The sequence below is a fragment of the Danio rerio genome, chromosome 6 (genome assembly GCF_049306965.1).
Source record: "Danio rerio strain Tuebingen ecotype United States chromosome 6, GRCz12tu, whole genome shotgun sequence".
NCBI classification, from domain to species: Eukaryota; Metazoa; Chordata; class Actinopteri; order Cypriniformes; family Danionidae; genus Danio; species Danio rerio.
In genome coordinates, this window is record NC_133181.1 from 58,791,682 (window position 1) to 58,817,500 (window position 25,819).

Sequence of the window (25,819 nt, forward strand, 5' to 3'; positions counted from 1 at the left end):
CTTTCTTAGCAATAAAATAAAAACATTATATAAAGAACTGCCTATTTTTATTTAGATATTAGCAACTTAACAGACAGGCGTTGTGTAGGGTTATATTTGTATGAGTGTCATCTTCACTGTATGCATATTTATAACAAAACGGAGCCTATAACATCACTGGCTCCTTTTTATTGAACATTCGAAACATACCCTCTCTTTTGCTGAATATCAGTTTTAATAATCAATAATAGCCATTATCAAAATATAAAATACAATAAGTTTATACATTACAGGAAAAAAAGGCAAGCGATCAGTCAAATGTGCAGAATCAGTGTACACGGTTACATAAATTATTATATTAACTTATCTTTGCACTTAGTCAAAACACCTTACCTGAGAACAAGTAATACATTTAAAAAGTCGAGGAATATATCGTTGGATAGACAACAAGATTATTTAAATATCACGTTTAAGAAATATAGTGAAATGAGATCCTGCGGTAGATTCTTGATGAGCAGTCAGACGTGCACAGATCTCATCTGAGTAGATGACTGCCTAGAGCTCAGACGTCCACATACGATGTATCGCAAGCCAGAGAGAGAGAGTGTGTGTGTGTGTGTGTGTGTGTGTGTGTGTGTGTGTGCGTGTGTGCGTGCGTGCGTGCGTGCGTGCGTGCGTGCGTGCGTGCGTGTGTGTGTGGTCACGTGATGTACATTTTCAGCGGTAAAGTGAAGCAGATCTCACATAACATTTGTGAGAAATACTACTGTAAGAACTTTCCCAATGATTATTTGATGTATTTGTTGTGGAGAACTCGCACATTTCTGCGACAATGAGTCACACACAATGTTATTAGAAAGTTCACAGACACACACACATTACGTGCGTTTAACTTTGCACTTTTTGCACGACAAATGTGACAGGATAGACATTAATGTCCACTGCTGTATGGATATTTGTTATGTTAATGTACAAAATGAACCTGATTTAATGTCCACAAAACTGGATTAAAATGTCTTTTTATAATTGTACAGACATGCGGCTGTGGCGATTTTACTGTTCTTACTTTATTACAAACATGCAAAATTTTAAACTCATTCTTGATCACATTTCATAATGATTGATGATCACAGAGAGCTGAACAGATCTTTTAATTCCAGTTGCCTTGCGCACGTCCTCTCTTGTTGATATGATTTTACACGTTACTACAGAGACATGTTAATACATGGCTGTCAATCAAAACGATGGATGGGGAAACCACACTCCTACATCACATTGCGGTCGGCTTCAAATTTGAAGAGATTTGCATCCTATATTAACTTAAATTTAAAGAAAAAGAGGCTTATTGTCTTTATATAACCCCAATATGTCAGTGGACACTCTATCACAGTTCTGTTTATCACAGTTCTGTTTATCACAGTTCTGTTTATCACAGTTCTGTCTAAACAGCTTACAAAAGAGGATTTTCATCATAGTTCCCCTTTAATTCACATTTGGTCCATTTTGTTTTGTTCCGGATTATTGAGGTGACACATTTATTAATATTATTAAGACCACAGTGGAAATAAAAGTGCTTGATCCATGTTTCATTGATCAAATACAGTTGACAGCAATGACCAAAAGCACAAAGACTAAACAAAATGAATGGTGCTGAAGTTAAAATTTGACTACAGACTTTTTTAAAGCAGAATACATCACTTTTTGCATGAATATTTACATATTGAAACATATGCAACTTGCATTTATGACAGCTGTACAATGAAATGCTGTAATGGTGTGCAGTGAAAAACAACTCAAAACGTTTGGTTACTTACAACTTCTTTTTAAAGGAAAAGTTTGTTTATATTTTCATTTACGTATTTGCGTAATTCTTTATTAAATGCATACAGAAATTAAATTATTTTATTTTCACAGATAATTAAAAAAAACTTTACATTGTTTTATAATTTAATAATAACGGCAGTATTTTGCTGAGCATACAACTTTATTAAGCTACAGTTTATTAATTTAGTAAATATCAGTGCAAAATATAAATAAATAAAATAAATATAACTTAGTCACACTTTATTTAAAAGTACAATTCTGCTATGAACAAGCAATTAACTAAGAATTTTAGCTCAATAAATTACTCATTTGCTGCTTCTTAATAGTAATGAAGTATGGTAATATGTAGGATTAGGGATGTAGAATAAGACCATACTATATAAATACTAATAAACAGCCAATAACTTCATAACAAGCAGGTAATAAGCCAGAAGTTAACATTGGGAAATGATACTTAAACCAAATTGTCTATTACTATTAACATTACATCTATTAATTTACTCCGCACTCATGAAATCTTCAGCGTTCACAAGTTTTCAATATTTAAACATCACAAGCTGCAGTGCCATGCAACTGCAGGACCCGCAAAACTGCTAGCCCGACATCCCGCTCTTGTTTTCCAGTCTGGCTACCTAAAATTAATCTTAAAAAAGAAAATAAACATTACTTTAATGCTTTTGCATTCTCTCACAAATTGGGTAATTATATTGAATATAATTTTCCTGCCTGGAGGTTTTCACATGATGTTTTAGAGACAATTAATAAGTAAATAAATTAATGAATTAAAATAATTAAATAAAATGTGGTTATTTAAAAAAAAAAAGAAATTATATAATCGCAGCCTATAATCAATGCAATGTATGCAAATGTAGAACTTTCATATGGATGCAACTTTTATTTATTTATTATTTATTTGGTAAATGTGTGTATTTCTTTTTATTTAATAAATAATATATTTTCTATTCGGGCCACTTACACTTATTTCAGGTTACTAAAAACAATAAAGTGTTCTTGCCCAAAAAACTACTAGGGATTTAGAAATTTTGCGAGCCTTGAAATGGAATATTTATGAAAATATTATCTACATGAGAAACTTGATTTTGCGATGTTCTTCATTTGTGTTTTTGAGCGTGTAGATGCCAGCTAGCCTGTAAACTTCTGAATGTCTGTGATATTCAGTCAGACACAATCTCCTGGTGTTAGAATGAGCGTGCGGTTTACGACTTCCACTTCTGTGGTGAGATGCCATGATGGTTGAATGGGAACAGTTGCTTGCTGGAGAACTTTATGTCTGTGCCACAGTTCCATACAGTCCAGTGCTTCTGGGAAGCTTGCCATTTCAAACTTATTAGCAAACATGCTTTCTTTTTCAATAAGCCATGGTAGGTCGCCAATCCCGTAAACGCAGATACCTCTGATGTATTGTCCTGTGGACACAATTAGTTTTCATCATCAGTAAGAGTGGAACATGTCTACATAAAAAAAAAAAATAAAAAAAAAACTGTCTGATAAGTTGATAACATGATGACTATGCAAAGGGCTTGTCTGCAGGCTGAAATAAATAAGGGCGAGAGGAAAATGATTCACGCATTATGATTCTCTCTTCACTTGGACAGCTTTTTACTTTAATGTTCCATGGTGGAATGATTGCCGTAGCTCATTTTTAAGAAACAGCTGAAGACTTAATCCTCCAACAATAGCTCTCCCTATTTATTCTTTATCTATTTTTTAACCTGTTTGTTTGTTTTGTTTGTTTGTTTGTTTGTTTGTTTGTTTTAATAATAAAAAAAGCTACACACAATGCTAAAATAAGTAAGACTTGTCATTACGTCTACTTATTGTTGCTTATTATTTCATTTATCCATTTCATTCAGTTGATTTGTCCATTATCTATTCTCCATTTTTTAAGTTGCTACGAATAAAAGTGTCTGGTAGAAATATAAATGTGATTTTTTTTTTTTTTATAAATGCACTTGCATCTCCAAATGTGTTTTATGATTGAAATTTAATGCAAATATAGTTGATTACGTGTTTAACGTGATGGAAAAATCTGATTCGGTAAAATAGATCTGTGCAAAAATCAGAACTTTGCTGCTGACTAAAATATGAAATGAGGGATAAAGAAAATCCTCACTGCTTTTTTCTGGAAATATTTGCGATACTATAAGCACTTTCAGATCGTGACATGATATAAAAAAAAGATTAAAAGGTAGAATTATTTGATTTATTCATTAATTTGTGATTACTTTAAAATGACTATGTAATTAAAAACCTTCTTAAATGATATATCCATAGTGACCTTGTTGAGTAATAAAATTAAAATGGAAATAAAAAGAAAAGGAAGTATTCCCACACTTTTAAGGTGCCTAAAATTTCCAACCCTAGAAATAAATGCTATATTTTACTGTAGGAATGTTTGTGCTTGTACCTTTACAACCCTGATGTGCTGTTCCTTGTTGGTCACTCCATTTGACTGCGCGGACATTACCTTCCCATTCTCCTTCTACATTGCTGCCTGGTGCTTCTGTGTAAACATGGAAAAACGGTTTTATGATTCGGAGACCACATGCTTCCTGTCATCGTTATTATTACCAAAGCTTGTTTATCTGAATTGGTTTACTGGAAATAACAGTGAGTCAAGAGCCTTTTAATGCGATAAATGACTACACTGATACTGTGTTATCAGGTGAGGACGAAACTAATGAAATGACTGTTCAGGTGTTGTCTTGTTTGTCAGCAAACCCTAAATATAATGGAATTAAATAATCAATTTGATTGTCTATTTGCATGTACTTTTTACTCTGAAGTGCCCTTCGCTGGGCAATATATCCCGCTTGAAATTTATCAGGTTTTTTATTTTTTTTAAATAGAAAGCTCTGATTGAGGGATTTAAACTTTTGATATGTGCCAAACAAATAGGTGAACGCTCATAATACATCCACAATCAAATACTCGAACGCTCATAATACTTTCACAGCAGTTAATAAATCTACGTTGTAAATAATTTTTTTCACCCGTGATATTGTATCACAATATAGTCAGTTATGGTTTGATGACTTTATTGTCATCTTGTCATAGCCTATCGGAAGACATTTTTTTAATAGACATTTGTCATCATAAATTACATTTGACAAAAAAGCTGTTATTAATCATTGTCTGTCATTTGAAATAATAACATTTCAAACATTAAAAGATCCGATAACTGTGATAAGACAACTGGAACATTTTACAGGTATATTTATAGATACTGAACTGAACTTTGAACTGATTTGAGATGAGGTGAAGGATGACCTATTGCATTGTGAAGTCTTATCTGTACTGCTTGCCTGATATGCTAGTATGCGGTACAATCTGAAATACACACATATATATATATATATATATATATATATATATATATATATATATATATATATATATATATATATATATATATATATATATATATATATATATACATAAAAAATATGTTAATATGTATACACATAAAAAATAGCTTAAAGGGGCTAATACTTTTGTCCCAAAAATGTTTTTAAAAAAATTCAAAACTGCTTTTATTCTAGCTGAAATAAAGAAATAAGACTTTCTCCAAAGGAAAAAAATATTATCCGACATACTGTAAAAATGTCCTTGCTCTGTTAAAAACCATTTGGGAAATATTAAAAAAATAAGAAAAAAAATCAAAAGGGGGCTAATAATTATGACTTCAACTATATATATATTTATCTTCTTCTTTGGTCCTTAGTCCTGTATGGTTGTGAAAAAATCGAAATAAATATATAACCTAAAGAGGCTAATAATTTTGACCTTAAAAAGGTTCTTAAAAAATGAAAAATTGATTTTATTCTTGCTGAAATAACTGTGTCCAGAAAAAAAAAATATATATATATATATATTATCAGACATACTGTGAAAATTGCATTGCTCTGTTAAACATCATTTGGGAAATGGTGGAGAAAAAGGGGGAAGAAAATCTAAGTGGGGCTAATAATAATTCTGACTTAAACACTAAGTTTACCATAAAACTTTTTTACCATAAAAAAAAGTTTATAATTTAACAAAAAAAGTGTATTCTAGTGATTTTTAAAGATGAATTTCAGCTTCATTACTCCAATCTTCAGAGTCACATGATCCTTCAGAAATCACTAACAATTACATACTGTATCTACTCAGATGGTTTGGTGCTTCTAGCATTAATTCAAAGCAAAAAATTTATTCACTCATTCATAACTCAGTCGGTATGAGTTCTGCTTGATATAAGCAGTTTATGAGTTAACGTAACTCTTTTACATTAAGTCAAAGTAACTTTTTAAAAATATATAAGTTAAACTAACTTATTTCCTTTAGTGATTTTCACTGTTATATTGTTGTTTATATCAAAAAGGTGATTTACCCTTAATGTGGTTTAGCGTCACCCAGTAATGCTCATCTGGACTGTAGCTGTCTTTAGACCAGCTCAGCAAGTCTTTGGCCACTGGGTTGTCGAGGACATACTCCACAAACGGTCTTGTCAAGGAGTAATAAGCCGTCCCGAAGTAAATCTTCAAATTATGCGGTGGTGGTCCCTTCTTTCTCCCAGTCTGAGCCACGTGGGTGTTTTTTACCTCCACATACTGAAATGCAGTCCTGTACCTCATACTAGGCGGCTGCTTGATTCCCGGCGTCATGTTCCTGTCTTTCCATTCAGGAGTTTGCATGTACCGCACCAACTCCAAATTGGTCTGGATGGGGTAATCCTGACCGCACAAATTTATAACCTTTTTCCATTGAATTGGAGATTCCACCAAGTCCTTCATGCAGTTAATGTCGGCCTGCAGACGGGAAAAGCCTGCGTAGGTTACTTTTACATTGACCGATGAGAGGAAAACGTTTGGGAAGCATCTGGATAGGTTTCTGACGCTCGACTTGTATTTTTCTGATGCTTTCTGGTCGATGTGAATGCAGTAGACGTTTTGCGGTGCATAAATGGCTCTCAGGAGTCGCACAAACGTTGCAAGCTCTTTGTGTATGGTGATGATGAAAGCCAAAGGATAATCTTCTTCTTCTTTGCTCAGCGGTGCTGTGATGAAATGCAGCTGGGACAGCAGTAGATCACAGTTGGTGTCTGGTTGGATGTGATAGCTGATTTTCTCACAGTCTTTTCTTTGCCATTTAAACCCGGGTGTTGCAGGTGGAAGAATGTCACAGGTGTTGGATGGTGGGCATGGTAGTGGTGGTGGGGTTGGGGATAGGGTGGTCAAGTCATTTATAGGAAGAGGGTCACTAGCCACTTTGGCTTTAAGGTAGATTGCAGAACATATTAGGGTGCAAATTCCAAGGCAGAAGAGAAAACTGCACTTGGTGTTCTCAAGCTGGACCATAATAGTCCAACATCTGAAAAGCAGCTACAGACCTCCTGGAAACAGAGAAGAGGGAAGTGATCACAGGTGGTTAGATTGTAAAAATAAACATTTCCTTTTCTGTTAATCATTAAATTAGCTTCCTTAACACAGGAAATTAACTGTTTCATTTAATATAGACACATACAGTCACGCAGTCCACAGTCCATACAGTATCTTAAAGTAAAAAAAGGAAATATCTGAGAAATTAGTTTAAAGTTTTCTGCTTAAGTGCATTTTAAAATGTAAAAATGTTCCTGTGGTTTCTTTTTCATTACTATTTTCATCACATATTTCTGCATTTACCCTAGCTGCATTAGATATCTTTGATGATGCCTATATTACAGCATTTATTAAACTAGGTTAATCTTAATTTGTTCATTCTTTACACAGCAAAAAAAAAAAAGCCTTTTCTAACTTAGATTCATTTTCTTAAATCAAGAAGTATTTTCTAGACAACCAAAAAATTGACTTATTTTAAGAAGTAATATCCCAAAATTGAGTTTTTTACTATAATAAACAAAATAATCTGCCAGTGGTGTAAGCAAAATAATCGTATTTTTCGTTTTGACATAAGATTATTTTGCTTATTTTAGTGAAAACTCACTTAATTTTGGCAATTTAACTTCTTAAAACAAGTGAATTTTTTTGCTTGTCTAGAAAATGCTTCTTATTTTTTTAGGGAAAAACTCATCTTCATTTTGACTTTTTTCCCCTTAAAACAAGACAATATCTTTTGCACGTCTGGAATTTTTAAAATGTTTTGATTAGAAACGAGACAAAAAAAATCTAAGAACAGCATTTGATTTCCTTTGTATGTTTCCTTTGTATACTTGTATATGTAGTAAAATATCATTATTACAACATAAATTACAAGTTATTATAATGTGAAATGTGCTTTTTAGTAGTTGTATTAAAGAAAATGGTTCCAAACAAATATATATATATATATATATATATATATATATATATATATATATATATATATAGTTGAAGTCAGAATTATTAGTCCCCCTGTTTATTTTTTCCCTGATTTTGGTTTAATGGAAAAATAATTATTTAACACCTTTCTTAACATAATAGTTTTAATAACTCATTTCTAATAACTGATTTATTTTATCTTTGCCATGATGACAGTAAATAATATTTGACTAGATTTAAGACACTTACAGCTTGAAGTGACATTTAAAGGCTTAACTGGGTTAATTAGGTTAACTAGGCAGGTTAGGGTAATCAGGCAAGTTATTGTATAATGATGGATTGTTCTGTAGGCTTTTGAAAAAAAAAATGATAGCTTAAAGGGGCTAATAATTGTGTCCTTAAAAAATAAAAAAACTGTTTTTATTCTAGCCGAAATAAAACAAACAAGACTTTCTCCAGAAAAAATATATATATATTATAGGAAATACTGTGAAAATGTCCTCGCTCTGTTAAACATCATTTGGCACATATTTTAATAATGAAAAAGCAAAGGGCTGATTTCAACTGTTTGATAAGTGTTCAAAAATTTATTTGAAGAAATTCCTTTATATTGATGTTTAGTGATGGGGAAAGTTAATTTAGAAAGTAATGCATTGCAATATTGAGTCACTCCCCAAAAAAGTAACTAGTTCAGTACTTAGTTAAAGTAAGCAATGCATTACATTACTTTTGAGTTACTTTTAATTCACTTTTTATTACCTGACTGAGGCTTGATCTCTCAGAACTTGTTTTTTCCCTTTCAATTTTTAATAGAGGAGCTCTGCAATTAACAACACAATGTATAACCTTCATTTACCTTAAAAAAAAACGCATAAAAAATAATATTGTAGGATAATTTTATCTGAAAACTTTATGACTCAAGAGCTCTACATGCCGTATACAGATTATTGATAGTTTAAAGCAATGTGTTTGCTACTTTAATACTATTTGTCTTCAGTAAAATCACTGACCATTGAAACTATAATCCCCTTTTCCTTTTTTTTACGATGAGTTCAAAATAATGAACGCATTCTCTCATTGACTGCGTGATTCATTGTGACTACTTTCACTTTAATTCAGCAATTTATTTTTAAAAACTAAAAATAAAAACTACTTTTAGTCATTAAACTAAAAAGTAACTCATATTACATTTTAAAAAGTAACTCAAATATTGCTTATTTTTTAAAAGTAACAGAAAAGTAATATTATTACGTACTTGTGTTGCAAGCATTACCCCCAACAGTGTTACTGTTGATGTTTTAGTCAAAATTTCCTGATGCAAATAATTAATTAAGCTATGGATCAATGTCATAAAAATGGATTGTCACTTGTGATCTGTCACGTAAAATCGGATCACGTCAAGTATTAAAGTTTACTTAATGCATTATCTGATGAGTGTTGTGAAATCATGGACAGAGCTATTCACATCATAAAGTAAACGTATAAACATATTTGTATGTTTAACCAAGGTGTCTCGTGAGGGTTTGTATCTCTCATAGTGACGCATAGTGATGTGGTCCCTCGGTACACACTTTGACAGTGCTGAGCATTGTCTTCATATTTCGGTCTTGTCTCCCCTGGATATATCTCTGTCCTTTCACTCTTTTACATGCTCCAGAACTCCCGGGTGTTTTTTTAATAGCACCCTGGAGATCCTCATTCACCTCGAGGTCTGTAAAAGGTCCCAGTTGCTGGATGCAAAGGAGCTTTGATATCAGTTTTGTAAGTTGTTTAATGAACCCTCTGGGACATTTATAACATGCTGGCGTTTCCCATTGTCACCCAAAGAATGAAAAGCACACACCGTTCTGACAGGTTCATGCAGCATGTATTCTGCGCGACTTGTTAGTTACACTTTAGCTGAAGTTTATGGCTCTGCTATCTACATCTCTTCTGCTTTAAAGCCTCTGGAGGATTGTAAAAATTATGCAATGGGTTTTTACTAATATTATTTTTACAGTAGAGCTGTATGACTGTATGTTTCAGTAAGTGCGACAGAGTTTCAGGTCAAAAGTTGGAATAGATACAGATTTTATATATAAGTAATTCTCTTGTTGGATTTGTTTTATTACACTGTAAAACCCAACCGTCAACTGTAGGGATGTAACGGTATCAGAATTTCACAGTACGATAATACCTCGGTACGGTATTTATTGAATAATTTACAGGAAAAACAAAACTAATGAAAAGACTCGAAAAAAGTGCCAAAAGTGTTTATTTACCTTAGCACTGAACATATCAATGACATACAAATTAGCCATCTATCTGTAAGTTTCGAAACAGGAACTTTAATAACAAAAAACTATTAAACCATATAAAAAAATAAAGTTTTAATTTAGTATTGTTGAAAACTCATCACATTCAACATTTAATCACTCACTCACTTAGATAGAGATGGGTTTTTTAAGGAAAATTGTCATATAACTATAATCTGGTAAAAGCTGGGATCTCTGGGCATTTACAGTGTCCCCTGCAACAGAAAAAAAAAACCCCTCTCATTTATGACTGAGGTTTCTGGGACAGAGAGATATGATTTAGCCAAGGTTGACAGTAGTGGGTAACGTTGTGCATTGTCTTTCCACTACTTGAGAGGACAAGCCATGAGTGAGATAGAGGTCTCTTTGCGGTACAAGTCAATGTCTGCATCAATCTAACAAGTGTGCTGTGTTCTGCAGTCCCCATGACTGTTTTTAGTCGTATTCCCCGACTTATATTTACCACAGTCTGGCAGTGCCTGCATACTGCTTTTTTCTTTGTCTGTCACCTTTTCTCCTTTTTCGTATCTTTTTAGAAAGAAACCGAAATGCTTCCACACATCCGATTTAAAACCCGCTTTAGGTTCGATCATTTCCAGCTCTTTTTCTTCCCCGCTACTAGCAGCACACTCCATTTCCGCATTACTGGATCTGTAGTGACAACAGACCGCAAAAGATGATGGCCACGCCTGGGCTGATGGGAATTGTAGTTCCCGCTACCTCCCGTTCGCTTCATTCGTCTAAGCAAACTTTTCTCAGAAATATAGTTTTATTGAGTCATCCGCCTACGGTAATATTGAAAAAAATTACTACTGCGGTATGACGGTATTTACAATATTGTTACATCCCTAGTCAACTGTATCAAATGAAATGAGTGTAGTTAATTAAAAATTGACTAAAAGTTAATTCTACTCATCTGAATTTTGAACTCCGTGTTGAAGGTATGAGTTAATTAAATACCTCACAGAGTACCTGCGGGGTCTTAAAAGCATTAAAAAATATTACATTTGATAATGGGGCGAGGCAGTGGCGCAGTAGGTAATGCTGTCGCCTCACAGCAAGAGGGTTGCTGGGTCGCTGGTTCGAACCTCGGCTCAGTTGGCGTTTCTGTGTGGAGTTTGCATGTTCTCCCTGCGATCGTGTGGGTTTCCTCTGGGTGCTCCGGTTTCCCCACAGTCCAAAGACATGCGGTACAGGTAAATTGGGTAGGCTAAAATTGTACGTAGTGTGTGAATGTGTGTGTGGATGTTTCCCAGAGATGGGATGCGGCTGGAAGGGCATCCGCTGCGTAAAAACTTGCTGGATAAGTTGGCGGTTCATTCCGCTGTGGCGACCCCGGATCAATAAAGGGAATAAGCCGACAAGAAAATGAATGAATGAATGAATGAATGAATGAGTCAAAGAAAACATACTTAATATTACACTACCCTTTTTAATTCATGGTTATTTAATTTGGAAGATCTGATATCCAAATAAGTAAATCATAATCAATAAATACTCATTTAAAATTGTTTGATGTTTTTCCTCTAGAAAAAAAAATATTTATAAAGTTATATGAACATTGAATTGTCAAAAACTCATTATAAAAGGGTTAGCCATTGTATAAATGTGTTTTTTTTTTCAATTCAACATTCAAATTAAAGTATCGAATACAGAACCTCTAAATATAAATTTAAATGGCTACATACCCATTATCAGATAATTTTCCAAAACAAACAAAACAACGTTTTTGTAAAAATATATTTTATGTGATCTAAGAATTTTTAGATATTTGGACTAGAAATGAGTAAAATGCAATAGGTAAAACATACTTTGCTTTGTAATTATTACATTTCTGTACCTGAATACTTTTTGACGCCCCAGAAAATTGTCAAATAATAATGTTCAAACTATCTTTTGAAAAAGTTTTCATATCGCAATAATTATCTCAGAAAAATTAAATATATCGCTATATCTGCTTTTTAAAATATCGCGCAGCCCTACTTTATTCATTGTTTTTAATCATCAATCAATCATTTAGTCATTTAACTTTAGCATCAGTTAAATAGTTTTCAATGGTGTAACTTTTGTGCACAACCTGTGCTATGCATACAGCATTGCTTCATCTTTATGTGTAGTGCAGGGGTGCCCAAACTCGGTTCTGAAATGCTGGTGTCCTATCTGTAGTTCCAACCACAATCAAACACACCTGGGCCAGCTAATCAAGCTCTTACTAGGCTTTCTAGAAACATCCATGCAGGTGTGTTGATGCAAGTTGGAGCTAAAATATACAGAACACCGGCCCTCCAGGACCGAGTTTGCGTACCCCTTGTGTGGTGTTTTAAATACTTAATTGTAAGATTTCTTTTTAGTTTTTTATGCTGCCTATGTAGGAAGTGAGACTGGTTACTGGTTTGGAACAGAACTGTATTTATCATCAGTTTCTAGATAACATGGGAAGTCAGATTTGCTTGATCATGCAGATATGCTGTTCCCGTGCAAATATATTTTAAGGGCACATTTCTCTACCTCTGACTAATGCATTTCGGTTTTAGATGTAAGTGATATATTTCCGGAGATGCATGGTTAAAATTATAATTAGCAGAACAGCTTGATAAAGTGAGAACACCACGAGAAGTCTACAATTAGAGCCCATTAAGTCCTCTAATCTCCCATCTTTTAGCACAGACTGGCGAGTTGATGCTCGCTAGTATTTTAGATGTAATAGATGGTAAATGACTGTCAGAACTGCAAAAAAATTAAATAAATAAATGACCCTTGCAAACTTGATCACCTGAAAAGTCAAAGCATGAGAAGCATTGCTCTGATTACTCATGAAAATTGTGAATGTATGTGGTTATGGTGAAATTTTTGTGACAGGTGGTTTGCTTTGTTATTAAATAGTATTATCCCTGCTTGAAATAAGAGCAGGGAAACATTTGTAAAACATAAAACATTTACAAATGTGAAACATTTGTAAGTTGCTTTGGACAAAAGTGTCTGCTAAATGACTAAATGTGAAAGTAGGACATTTTTCACAGTATTTCCTATTATATTTGTCTTTTGGAGTGTTATTTTTTATTTTTTTTCTTGGTTGGAAAAAATATATATATTAGAATAAAAATAAAGCTTTAAAGTTTCCTGAAAGCCTTGGATAAAAGTTTCACGGTATAACGTTATTGTGATTACCGCTCTAAAATATGTTCTTTTTTTAAATGTCTGGGTATAAAACAACTTTTTTTCCATTGAAAACAATGTTTTATTTTGGGAAACATTTCTGCTCAAAAAATAAAGGGAACACAATGTATCTCCAAGTATTCTCTTAGTTTTTTTTTTGTGCAGTATATTCTGGAACAGTAAACATGTCAGGCTAAATAATTAAAATAAATCATTGACCTATTTTCATTCAAAAGCACAAATTTCTTCATAACACATTGAAAAAACACCCACATTTAAAAAAAAAACTTTATGTATACCCTAGGAACTTCATAATAAATTATTTTAGCAGTTTTAAAACCTTGACTTTTTTTCAAACCACATTAAACCATGAAACTGCTCATTATGCCTAAATATTAGCCCCCTATAAGTAATTATATTTGGTGCATCTTTGAAAAAGAATACAAATCTCACTGGAGGGCTGATAATTTTGTCTTTAAATGTATATAGAGAGCAAAACAAGTATTGACATTTTACTTAAACTAATAAATCATGTACATCCAGAGAAACTTTATTGTTAACAAATATTTAAATTAATTATTGAAATTGATTTTTAAGCAGTACATTAAAAGCTAACATGCTTTTAGAAAAGAGACAGTAATATTATGTTTAAAAATGTTTATGATGTGGCATAAATCAACAGTGTCTATTAATGATCGATTATTGATGTATTTAAGCAAATTGTTGACTAACTTTGATATCAAGCTAAGCTTGAAGTAATCATCACAACATGACATTATTATCCTGTCACTTTGAATATAAAATAATCTCCCTGTGTCATAAAAGACACTTGATTCAGTCTCATAGGCTGTGAACTGTAGTATAATCTATGCTCAATGTAAAAGATGGTGAAGCCTGTAAAACTTCTGTGAAACTTAAAGCTTGAAGAGCAGCAGATTTGTATTGTTTGATTATTTGCCAACATGAAGACTTTCAGCTTCAACAGGTTTCCTATCAATATTTCTAGTAATAATTTCTAAAACAGGAAGGGCAAAGTCGGCCACGAAAGTCTAAAAATATGTATGATCAACCTAAATAAGAGCTTTTAGGCACAAAACATCACTGATCAAAATAAAGAAATGCTTTTCTACTCCTCCTGTTTGATTCAAATTGTTAATACCAAGATTTAACCTGTTGGATTTGTACATTGATTGTAATCTTCCATGTTAATGTTTAACCAGCTAAATTCTGCATTATTATAATATTTTTTATTTTAAAAATCCTGATTTCATTGACATTTTATATTTCAGTATTTCCCTTGTGTTTAAATGGCAAACTAATCCTCCGTACAGGCTTTCCACTACACATGTTTTGGTATTCTGAAGTATAAACATTGAGCGCAGCCCAATAAAATCAACGTGTTGCCTACCTTTCAGCTCGTGTCCGCTCCTGTAAATGGGAAACCAGATTAAACATTCACAAACATGTGCGTCTCTCGGAGTCTTGACTTCCACATGACCTCAGTCTATAAAGTGAGCCCAAATCCAGCGTCAGTGCATCAGAGAAAGCCTCTGCTTTGTGTGTGAATTTCTTTTCTCTTTTTTTTTGTGCTGTTGTTGCTGTGATCTGCTCCTACGAGCGGCTGCTCAGTTACACCTCCCTTGAGAGGAGAGGAGAGGAGAGAAGAGGAGGAGCTTGAAGAAGCACAAAGCATTTACACCTCTTTTTTTGACACTCCCGAGTCTCCTATCAAAAGAGAATAGCATTGTCATGAAGTTTTGAGTTTCTGTTTTTTTTATGCTCAATCCTAACCAGTCGCAGAACCTGTATGGTGTTGAGCAGAACTGGTTTGATGCCAGTTGAGGTGGTTTCAGGTTTAGAGTTATCCACTAGTGCAGATTACCTTGAACTTTGGGGAATTAGAATGTATTTGTTTACTTATTGAGACTATTAGTTAATCTCATTCATGGACTGAAATTTTGTCGGCTAGTCATTTACAGTGCTCAACATAAATTCATGAATATTTTTCTCCATTTTTCAGTCAAAATACAGTTGATAATTATTTAAATACTTAATTAAAGTATTTAAATAATAATAATTATTAAAATACATGCATAATTAAATAAATAATTATTAGCCCCCTTTTTATTTATTTTTTATTTTTTTCCCAAATGATGTTTAACAGAGCAAGGAAATTTTTACAGTATGTCTGATAATATTTTTTCTTCTGGAGAAAGTCTTAATTGTTTTATTTCGGCTAGAATAAAAGCAGTTTTTAATTTAAAAAAAATAATAATTTTAAGGTCAAAATTATGAGCCCCTTTAAGCTATATTTTTTTCAATAGACTACAGAACAAACCACTGTTATACAATAACTTGCCTAATTACCCTAACCTGCCTAGTTAACCTAACTAATCTAGTTAAGCCTTTAAATGTCACTTTAAATATTACATTTAATCAGTAATTTAGTTAATCAGCAAAAATACACACTCAGGCCCTGTTTACACTAATACGTCCTTGTTTTAAAATGACATTTTAGAATGAAAAGGATCCACATCCACACCGTGTTTTAGCTAGCATTTCTGAACAGCCCTCCGTCCACTGAAAACGCACATCACATGACCACACGCACACTGTCATGCACTCGTCTGAGTGAGCTCCAGAGAGCAGTGCATGTCGGACAGTTTATCAAGGATGTACCGCTGGATCGCGTCTTACTATAGTTGTTAAAGGTGATCTTTGGTTAATCTTGTCTTTATCTAACGACTCTTCTTTCTTTTGAATCAGGTGTGTCAACGTGTCACAGCGTCAGTACACTGCTTCAGTCTTTCACTTTCACACTTGTACTTAGTAATTTTAGTGAAAACCTCAGATATGGTTCGTTGTGCACCGTTTTTACCGACCAACCTCCTGCAGAAAAGTGATTGACAGGTGGTAATTTGTGTGCAACTTATCTTTATTTATTTATGAGATGTTTATGGGTAAAATAAAGATCATGCGAGTCAGGTAGTTGAAAAGGGTAGGCTACAAATAATGAATTCGTTATGAAATAATTAACTGTTCATAAATAATTAATTCACCTCCGCCTATGACGACGAGGCCATCGTCTATTGCGATGTTTCCCATTAGACATCGTACAATGCCAAATTGGTCGACATCGCCAAACCCTAAAACCTATATGCATTGACAGAATTGTGTATAATATAATTAAGAATGTATATTAAAGGTCCATGAAAAACCTCGTTTCAGCAGGGTGTTTTCACACCTCTACTTTGGAAAAAGTCAGAAAAGTGGGCGTGTCTAACTCTGTTTTGATATTTGATTCGATGAACTGCTGTAAGTAATGTTTGATACCGCACGGCGAATGAGAGAAAAAAAACACCCTCAGCATTTCCCGGAAACTTAGATGCACACGGCAGGTAGTGTCAGAAAGCCGCGTGTGTTATTCCGGTCACAAAATGCGGTGAAAATCCTACACAAGGTTAAAGTTTGGTTGTGGTGCTAACATGTTTACACTCGGTGCAATAGTTCGATACAAACAAACTGAATAAACAAAGAGCACTGGTCGCTCACTTACCCAATCTGTAGAGACAGGACAATCACCAGCAACTAGAGCCGCGTCTTTATTAAGAGGAGACTACAAGCGAATCTGGATCTCAGCATTTGCAGATGAGAACTGCTCTCAGGTAAACAATAATCCTCCTTAGACACGTAAGTTATTGTTGTCGATCGTCGCGTACACTGTTAATCCACACGTGACTCCAGCTGCGCTCTCACAGAGAGAAAATGAAAACAAAACTTAACTGCAGCAAACTATAAAAGCAATACTATAAAACTATAAAAGCAACACTTCACGCTTGTTTTGCCGACACAACATGGCGTCTCTGTTGTCTAAACACTGTGACAGTAATGAATATTAATAAAGTTGCACAATAGAGTGTGCCGATTGGTTTGAACCAAGCCTTACTCATGCATTAATGCATCACACTGTAAGACGTAATAAGACACACTCTGGCACAGACGTCCAGTCTGCACGCTGGAATACACACTATTATGTCATGACCGTGACGCAGCTTCAAAAATTCGTTTTAAACCGGAAGTACGAATTTGCTTGAAATAACGCAAAAACAACCAACTTACATTTTTAAGTGAAATATAGGTGTCCTAATAGTGTTTTAGCAGTGTGGGACACGTATACGACTGTCAACAGCTCAAAAAAGGTGTTTTGGTGTTTCGTCACCCTTTAAGACAATTTTTTTTCACACGTTATTTTTATCGCATCAGCTAGATGTAGTGTGGTTTCAGTAGACGTGTTGCAGATTTTCATCTCCATTATTACCTTCATGATCTCTGTTTGCTCTCTCTGCACCACCTGTCCCCTTTGTCCATCCACTGCCTGCTTTCTAGATAAATATGATTCCAGATGGATGTGTTTTTATCGCTAGAGTGCAGAGACCGAAAGACCTGAGCTGATCTGAGAGCTGTGCGATGGCCTGAGCATTTGCTGATCAGCTATAGAGATTAGGGCTCGTCTATGTGTCTGTGTGCAAGACAAAAGCAGAAGCTGAATGCCTGTCTCTCTGTTCATCATGTTTGGCTTTTGGTCTACATTTATTTTTGCTGTTCATTCAAAGCCACCATTGTGTCCGATTCACTATTATTTACTTAATAAATATGTTTAATGCAATTTCTTATGAAGTTCATAGAAAATGAAAGTTTGCATTAGGCTTTGTTAAACTGCTCTCTGGAATACTTGATTCTGATTGGCCAATCATGACATTCAAAGGTATGTTATTTCCAGATAACAACCATATAAAAATATGAATAGAAATCTTTCTTAAACGTATATCAGAATAAATAGTCATATATTTATTATGGATTATGGCTTATATGATGATTTAAAGTGGCTCAGTTCAGTCAATATTTAAGTTAAATGTGTTTACTATGAATTTACTTACAGCTGCACACATTTTCCCATTAATATTTTTTTTTTTTTGTAATTAACCTAGTTAAGCCTTTAAATGTCACTTTAAGCTGTATAGAAGTGTCTTGAAAATATATATAGTCAAATATTATTTACTGTCATCATGGCAAAAATAAAATAAATCAGTTATTAGAAATGAGTCATTAAAGTATTATGTTTAGAAATGTGTTTAAAAAATCTGCTCTACGTTAAATAGAAATTGGGGAAAAATTAAACAGGGGGGCTAATAATTCAGGGGGGCTAATAATTTCAACTTCAACTGTATGTAGCAGAGCGCTTCCAACATTGATCGTTTTGCTCTCCATGACGTAGTTGCGAATATATTTTTCATGTGTAAGTAGCATAACTGTAAATAGATTATATGCCTCATTTAATGTCCTGCATGTAAACAAAGCTTGAACTCAGAGCTAAAGCCGACTCAGAAGACGGTTATGTTTCAGAAGACAGTGGTTATGTCATGGTTTTTATTATATTTTATTTAGATTTTATCATTTATAACCTCTTTCCTTGTTTTTATTTTTATTTTATTTTGATTTGACTGTTTGTAAAATGTTCGCTTGTTCTCATTTCACTGTATATAGAAACAGTTAAAAAAGTTCCTTGGTCAACTTTTTATTATTTTGTTATAATTTATTTCATTTTAATTTCAATATTTGTAAAATATTTTCTTGATCAACTTTTATATTATTTTAAAATTTCATTATAATGTTTTTTATTTAATTTTAATTTTACTGTTTATAAAATCTTTGCTTGTTCAACTTAATTATTTTATTTTATTTTGATTTCTCTGTTTATAAAAACTTTTCTTGTTCAAATTTTTATTTCACTATCTTTTTATTTTAATTTTAGTATTTATAAAATATTTTCCTGTTCAACTTTTATATTATTGTAATATTTTATTTTAGTTTTATTTCATTTATTTTTTTATTTTGTTTTGATTTCAGATTATAAAATCTTTCCTTGTTCAATTGTTTTATTATTTTAACATTTTTTTTATTTTTTTATTTATTTTTTATTTAAATATTTATGAAACCTTTTCCTGTTCAACTTTTTATTATTTTGACATTTATATTTTATTTAATTTTATTTTAATTTAAGTATTTATAAAACTTTTTCCTGTTCATCTTTTTATATTTTAACCTTTCTGTTTTTTATATTAATTATTTATAGTTTATTTTATTTTCACTGTTTATAAAATCTTTTTCTTATTCTACTTTTTATAATTTATTTTATCTATTTTATTTTGATTTCAATATTTATAAAATATTTCCTTGTCCTGCATTTTTAAAATTATTTTTACATTTCATTTTATTATTATTTTTTACATTTTTTTGTTTGTTTTATAAATGTTTTTACTATTTATAACCTTCTTTGTTTCCAGATTGTACTATTCTGGACATTTCATTTAAGTTCTATATAAAACATTTTACTACTACCACTGCTAATATTACTGTGTAATTTATTATATGTAAATCAGTGTTTTTGTTGTTTTATTTGTTTGTTTTACCAGTCAGTAATGTTTTCGGTCATTTTAATATTCCTATTGTTGTTGTGTATATTACAGTGTGGAGATCCTTTCCAAGAAGAAGACCTTGTGGTTTTGAATGGTACTAAAGAGGAAGTGGAGACGCTACAAAAGGCCATGGAGGAGCGCCGATCAAAGGCTAAAACTGCGAAAGTAAGCTGATGCCTTTATGATGCAGAATATACGGGGAAGATAAGTTTCGAACACGTCATCATTTTTCTCAGAAAACGTATTTCTAAAGGTGCAGTTGACTTTTTCACCAGATGTTAGTAACAACCAAAGAAATCCATATATCCAAAGAAAGCTAATATAATTAGTACAAATGAAGTAATGCATAATAAAATGTATTGTATTGAACACATGAAGAAAGGAAGCTGTAGAAAGACAGTAAAAACCCAGAAAGCAGCTGAAATCTCTCAGTAGTTCTTTAGCAACCCTCTGCCTTTCCTTAGTATAAATGAATCTCAGCTGCTTCAGTTCAACATCTACATTAGCAGAGGATGAAGATGAAAGGTGGACATTTCAGCAAGACAGCCATGTCACCCTGCAGCCCAAGACCGGTTACTCACTGAAGCTAAGCAGGGCTGAGCCAGGTCAGTACCTGGATGGGAGACCACAAGGGAACACTAGGTTGCTGTTGGAAGTGGTGTTAGTGAGGCCAGCAGGGGGCGCTCAACCTGTGGTCTGCGTGAGTCCTAATCCCCCAGTAAAAGTGAAGGGGACACTACACTGTCGGTGGGCGCCGTCTTTCGGATGAGACATTAAACCGAGGTCCTGACTCTCTGTGGTCATTAAAAATCCCATGGCACTTCTCGTGAAAGAGCAGGGGTGTAACCCCGGTGTCCTGGCCAAAGTCCCTCTATTGGCCCTTATGATAATGGCCTCCCAATCATCCCCATCCACCAAATTGGCTGTATCACTGCCTCTCCACTCCACCAATAGCTGTTGTGTGGTGAGCGCACTGGCACCGTTGTCCTATGGCAACCGTCGCATCATCCAAGTGGATGCTGCACACTGGTGGTGGTGTGGAGAGACCCCCCCCCCTCATGATTTGAAGCGCTTTGGGTGTATGGACATACACAATAAATGTGCTATATAAATACACATTACATTACATTTACATTACAATGATCCAAAACACAGCCAAGGAAACTCTCAAATGCTTTCAGAGAAAGAAAGTCAAGCTGGAGAATGGCCCAGCCAATCACCTGACTCGATTCCAATAGAAAATGCAAAAAAAAAAGCTCAGATTTGATAGAAGAAACCCACAGAACCATGAAGACTGTGACTCTTTTTCTTTAAAAAAAAAATCACACCTGAGCAATGCATGTGACCATTCTCCATACTAGAGGTGTTTTTAAGCTGCCATCACCAAAAATCTTTTTATATAAAGTATTAAATACATTTCAGTAATTGGCTTTCTCTTGTTGTTATTACACACAAAGATTTTTTGTTTTGTTTTGTTTTATTTTTATGTTTGTTTTATTTGGCTTCTTACCAAAACCTGCTTCAATTGTATGTCTCCTTTAGAAATATTTTTCCCAGGAAAAAACACGATGTCTTCAATACTCGTTTCCGCCACTGTAAATGTTTTAAATGCGCTGTTATTAACAACCACCTGTAAATGCAAATATGTTTTTGAGAGAAGAAAGAATGAAACTGCTCCCTGAAAAGCAATAAGAGCACAGTCACTTTTTTTATCTGCTTTCTTTTTCCAGGAAAAGTAGGTGTACCCAATGTAACTCAATCCTGCCGAAACCTCCTCATTCATTTGTAGCTGTACAGAAGTGCTTGCTATTGCACACTTGTATTTGTTATTTGGTTATAAACACTGCTTTGTGAATAGAATAGTTTTTGTAATTATTTTCTGCACTTTGTTATTGTTTTAGTTAGGTGCAGCCAATAAAACTGTCGAAACGTCCTCTCATTCATTTCCATTCATTTATAGCTGTATTAAACCGCTTGTTATTCTGCTTGAAATCACTAACTTGTATTTCTTAAAAAAAACATAGGTAATATAGCATAAATATAGGTATGTAGTATTGTCATGATTATAAAGGCTTATTTGTAGACATTTGCTGAATTTTGTTATTATATTAGTTATTTACCTGTAGCAACTAATGAATGCAGCATTTTTGTTAAGTGTATATATTTTAACATTTTTATATTATTGATATACACTCACTGGCCATTTTATTAGGTACCCCTTACTAGTCCGGGTAGGACCCCATTTTGCTTTCAGAACTGGCTTAATCCGTCGTGGCATAGATTCAACATGGTATTGGAAATATTCCCCAGAGATTTTGCTCCACATGATAGCATCATGCAAATGCTGCAGATTTGTCGGCTGCACATCCATAATGCAAATCTCCAGTTCTACTACATCTCAAAGGTGCTCTATTGGATTGAGATGTGGTGACTGTGGAGGCCATTTGAGTTCAGTGAACTCATTGTCATGTTCAAGAAACCAGTCTGAGATGATTCACGCTTTATGACTTGGCGCATTATCCTGCTGGAAGTAGCCATCAGAAAATGGGTACACTGTGGTCATAAAAGGATGGACATGGTCAGCAACAATACTCAGGTAGGCTGTGGTGTTGACACGATGCTCAGTTGGTACTAATGGGCCCAAAGTGTGCCAAGAAAATCTCCCTCACACCAATACACCACCACCAGCAGCCTGAACCGTTGATACAAGGCAGGATGATCCATACTTTCATTTTGTGGATGCCAAATTTGGACCCGACCATCCGAATGTGGCAGCAGAAATCAAGTCTTCTGCTTCTGTATCCCTTCCGCCTGGATGTGTTGTGTGTTCAGAGATGCTCTTCTGCAGTCCTCTGTTGTACCGAGTGTTTATTTGAGTTACTGTTGCCTTTCTATCAGCTGGAACCAGTCTGGCCATTCTCCTCTGACCTCTGGCATTAATAAGGCATTTCCGCCCACAGAACTGCCGCTCACTGGATATTTTCTCTTTTTTGGACCATTCTCTGTAAACCCTAGACAGGGTTTTGCGGGGTCTTAAAAGTCTTAAAATTACTGAAATATTGTGTTGTAGGTCCTAAATCTTTTTTAAACAGGTCTTAATTTTCCTTTTTGTATTGCTGCTCAATCTGGCCAAAACCCAATCACTAACAATCCATCTCAACAAAACTTTAAACTTGTTTTATTTAAAAAGGTCTTTTTAACTTTATTTATCATAATTGTTTAATTATAATTATTAACATTTGTTTAAAAGTTCTCCATGTATTTATGCTGAGGACTCCGACCTGAACATATTGTTGTGCATAGATTTAGTTTATTATAGTTTTTAAAGCTTAAAAAATTTGTTCATTTTTTTTTTTTTTATTTGTTTGTTTATTTAAAAAAAAGTTTATGTTGAGAAAAATGGATAGAAGTAGAGCTTGCTTGTTTTTACACTATTTAAACTATTTTGCTAAGAAATTAAATAGAAAATGTTTATATTTTCTATTGTTTATTTATTATTGTATTATTAAATATATTCAATTTTTATAATTTTTTTTGTTAGGACAAATAGAAATCTTTTCCATCTAGGCCATTTGAAAAATCCCTTAGCCTTTAGCTCCTTATAAGTCTAAAATTTCATTCATAATGGTCTTAAAAAGTCTTTTAAATTTACCTTGATGAAAACCTGCACAAACTCTGCTAGAGATGGTTGTGTGTAAAAATCCTAGTAGATCAGCAGTTTCTGAAATACTCTGACCAGCCCGTCTGGCACCAACAAGCATGCCATGTTCAAAGCCACTTACATCTTCTTTCTTCCCCATTCTGATGCTCGGTTTGAACTGCAGCAGATCGTCTTGATCATGTCAACATGCCTAAATGCATTGAGTTGCTGCCATGCGATTGGCTGATTAGAAATTTGCGGTAACAAGCAGTTGGATAGGTATACCTAATAATGTGGCCGGTGAGTGTTTATGTTACTTAAAACACTGTTATAAAATATTATTTTTTTATTTTTTACTTTGCAGAAATCAAAGAAGAGCAAAGATACTAAAGTCTCCAAGACCCAGGATTCAGCAGGTACATGAAACATTCATGGTTATTTCAGGAACTAAAAACTTTGGGATCATTTATCTAATTTTTATCTGCATAGTAAGAATTCTGAGCTTCACTGTACAGCCACAACAGTCGCCATAATAGTGAAAATAAGTGTGATATTTGCTGATAATCATCACCGTTGCACCAGAGCTGTCAAACCTCACTTGTTTTGAATCATTACAAACAGTCTTGTTACCTGCAAGTATAATAATTCTGTGTTTGTTGTCTGTTGTTAATTCGATGTTTGACGTAATCACAACTGAAGTACAAAAAGAGGGCGGGGCATCGAGTAGCTCCTCCCCTAAAAAAAAACAGCCAATAGCATTTTGTTTTTGTCACCGCTCTGCCAGTGAGAGTGGTTAAGCTCAATCGCATTAAATGGAAAGCAGATGTGAAGAAGGTAGCGTGGTATATCAGATACTAGAGAGCCTTTAAGTGGTCAGAAGATAAGAAATTAAAGTGTGAGGTGAAACAAAACGTTGATCCATTTAGGTGGAAACAAGTGTGCCGCAAGCCTGCGTTTGAGTGAGGGTCTCGGCCGTTAGATCGCCCCCTGGGGGCTGGCTGCAGTACAAGTCATAAAGCCCGCCTCCTCCGTGTTAATGAAGGAGACTTGAGCCCAAATAAAAAAAATTATTACACTTGCAATAAACTGTCCCGAAAGATGGTTCTGGTGGATTAAGGCACTGGTTATTGTGCTGAAATAGGTGCAGATCTTCATTTTTGTAAACTGTTTGTTTTTAGCAGTAATTTAATGCTGGGCGTGTCATCGTGATTGACAGCTGTGATTGACAGTTTCTCAAAGCAGTGCGTCTGAGCTTCGGCAGGAGACTGAAGTGTTATTATTCGATTTCTGTGTTATTTTACCATGACAAAATGAGTTCAGCAGTAAACTATAGTTTCTGACATACATGATCCTGGTGGAACACTGTTTATTCGCTAAGGTCAGGGCTTTTTTCAGGCTTTATTAGTTTGCTGATACACGTACGCCTAGCCACCCAGATAGCAAAACACACTCGGGCCAGTTCCAGCTAGATTCCAGCCGAAGACTTACCCCTCAGAGCTCAGACTGACTACCTCTGCTGGACCTACTCCGGATGCCTGGACTCACTGCCCGAATCCAGCCCGAGTCAATCAAGCCAGATGCGGCGGCCGAGCGAGCCGGCTCTGCCGCATGTGAGCCGGAATCAGCCCGCGACGCCGCGAGTAGGTTATGCGCTGCGGACCGGAGCTGGCGCGATTGAATATAAAAAACCCTCATATTTGTTAACGTTATTACATCCATTTGTGTTGATAAGACAGCAAACGCATGCTGAGAAGTTCGGGGGGCGTGGTTGATTTTACATAAAGCGTTTGGTTGGAAGCTCGACTCCGCTCATTTTCGCGGCTCCTCTTCTGGCTCCATCAGACAGTTCTTCTGCGCATGTCAAGGCTCCAATTTCAGCAGTCTTTTGCGACAGTTTGTGCCCGTCAAGCAGGCGTTTTGCCCTCAAAGCGTTCAATGGGAAAAGGGGCTGTCGCGTCGTCCATATTTTTTACAGTCATTGGGTGGAAATGACAAACTGCAAGCTTCAGATGTTATTATCAGTTTTATATCTTCTAAACATGAATTTTGTCACTATGTTGGAGCACACTGGCTTTTAAATATCCTTCAGACTAACGTACTGATACTAACATCTAGACGTTAGTGGCGTAGTGGCGCAGTAGGCAGTGCTGT

At 34.4% G+C, this 25,819-nt stretch overlaps 2 protein-coding genes across 3 annotated transcripts in view; one reads left to right on the forward strand and one right to left on the reverse strand.

Annotated features, from left to right (window-relative positions):
- Nucleotides 1-25,819, forward strand: part of rtf2 (replication termination factor 2) — a 63,144-nt gene that overhangs the window by 19,724 nt on the left and 17,601 nt on the right. For both annotated transcript variants that reach the window (NM_199742.1, XM_005168778.3), the window contains 2 exon segments: nt 20,080-20,193; nt 24,033-24,084. In NM_199742.1, the coding sequence (NP_956036.1) occupies nt 20,080-20,193; nt 24,033-24,084 (166 nt within the window).
- Nucleotides 1,025-15,167, reverse strand: gcnt7 (glucosaminyl (N-acetyl) transferase family member 7). Its single transcript, XM_005168785.6, has 4 exons — nt 14,961-15,167; nt 6,197-7,198; nt 4,232-4,327; nt 1,025-3,230 (listed from the first exon to the last, which is right to left on the reverse strand). The coding sequence occupies exons 2-4, from the start codon at nt 7,161-7,163 to the stop codon at nt 2,983-2,985; spliced, it is 1,311 nt and encodes a 436-aa protein (XP_005168842.1). The 5' UTR covers nt 7,164-7,198; nt 14,961-15,167; the 3' UTR covers nt 1,025-2,982.

Coding starts and splice junctions, on each gene's coding strand:
- gcnt7 (XM_005168785.6), bottom strand. CDS start 7,163: ATGGTCCAGCTTGAGAACACCAAGTGCAGTTTTCTCTTCTGCCTTGGA. Junction 4,328..6,196: donor GACGCTAAACCACATTAAGG/GTAAATCACCTT, acceptor ATGTTTACACAG/AAGCACCAGGCAGCAATGTA. Junction 3,231..4,231: donor AGCACATCAGGGTTGTAAAG/GTACAAGCACAA, acceptor TTGTGTCCACAG/GACAATACATCAGAGGTATC.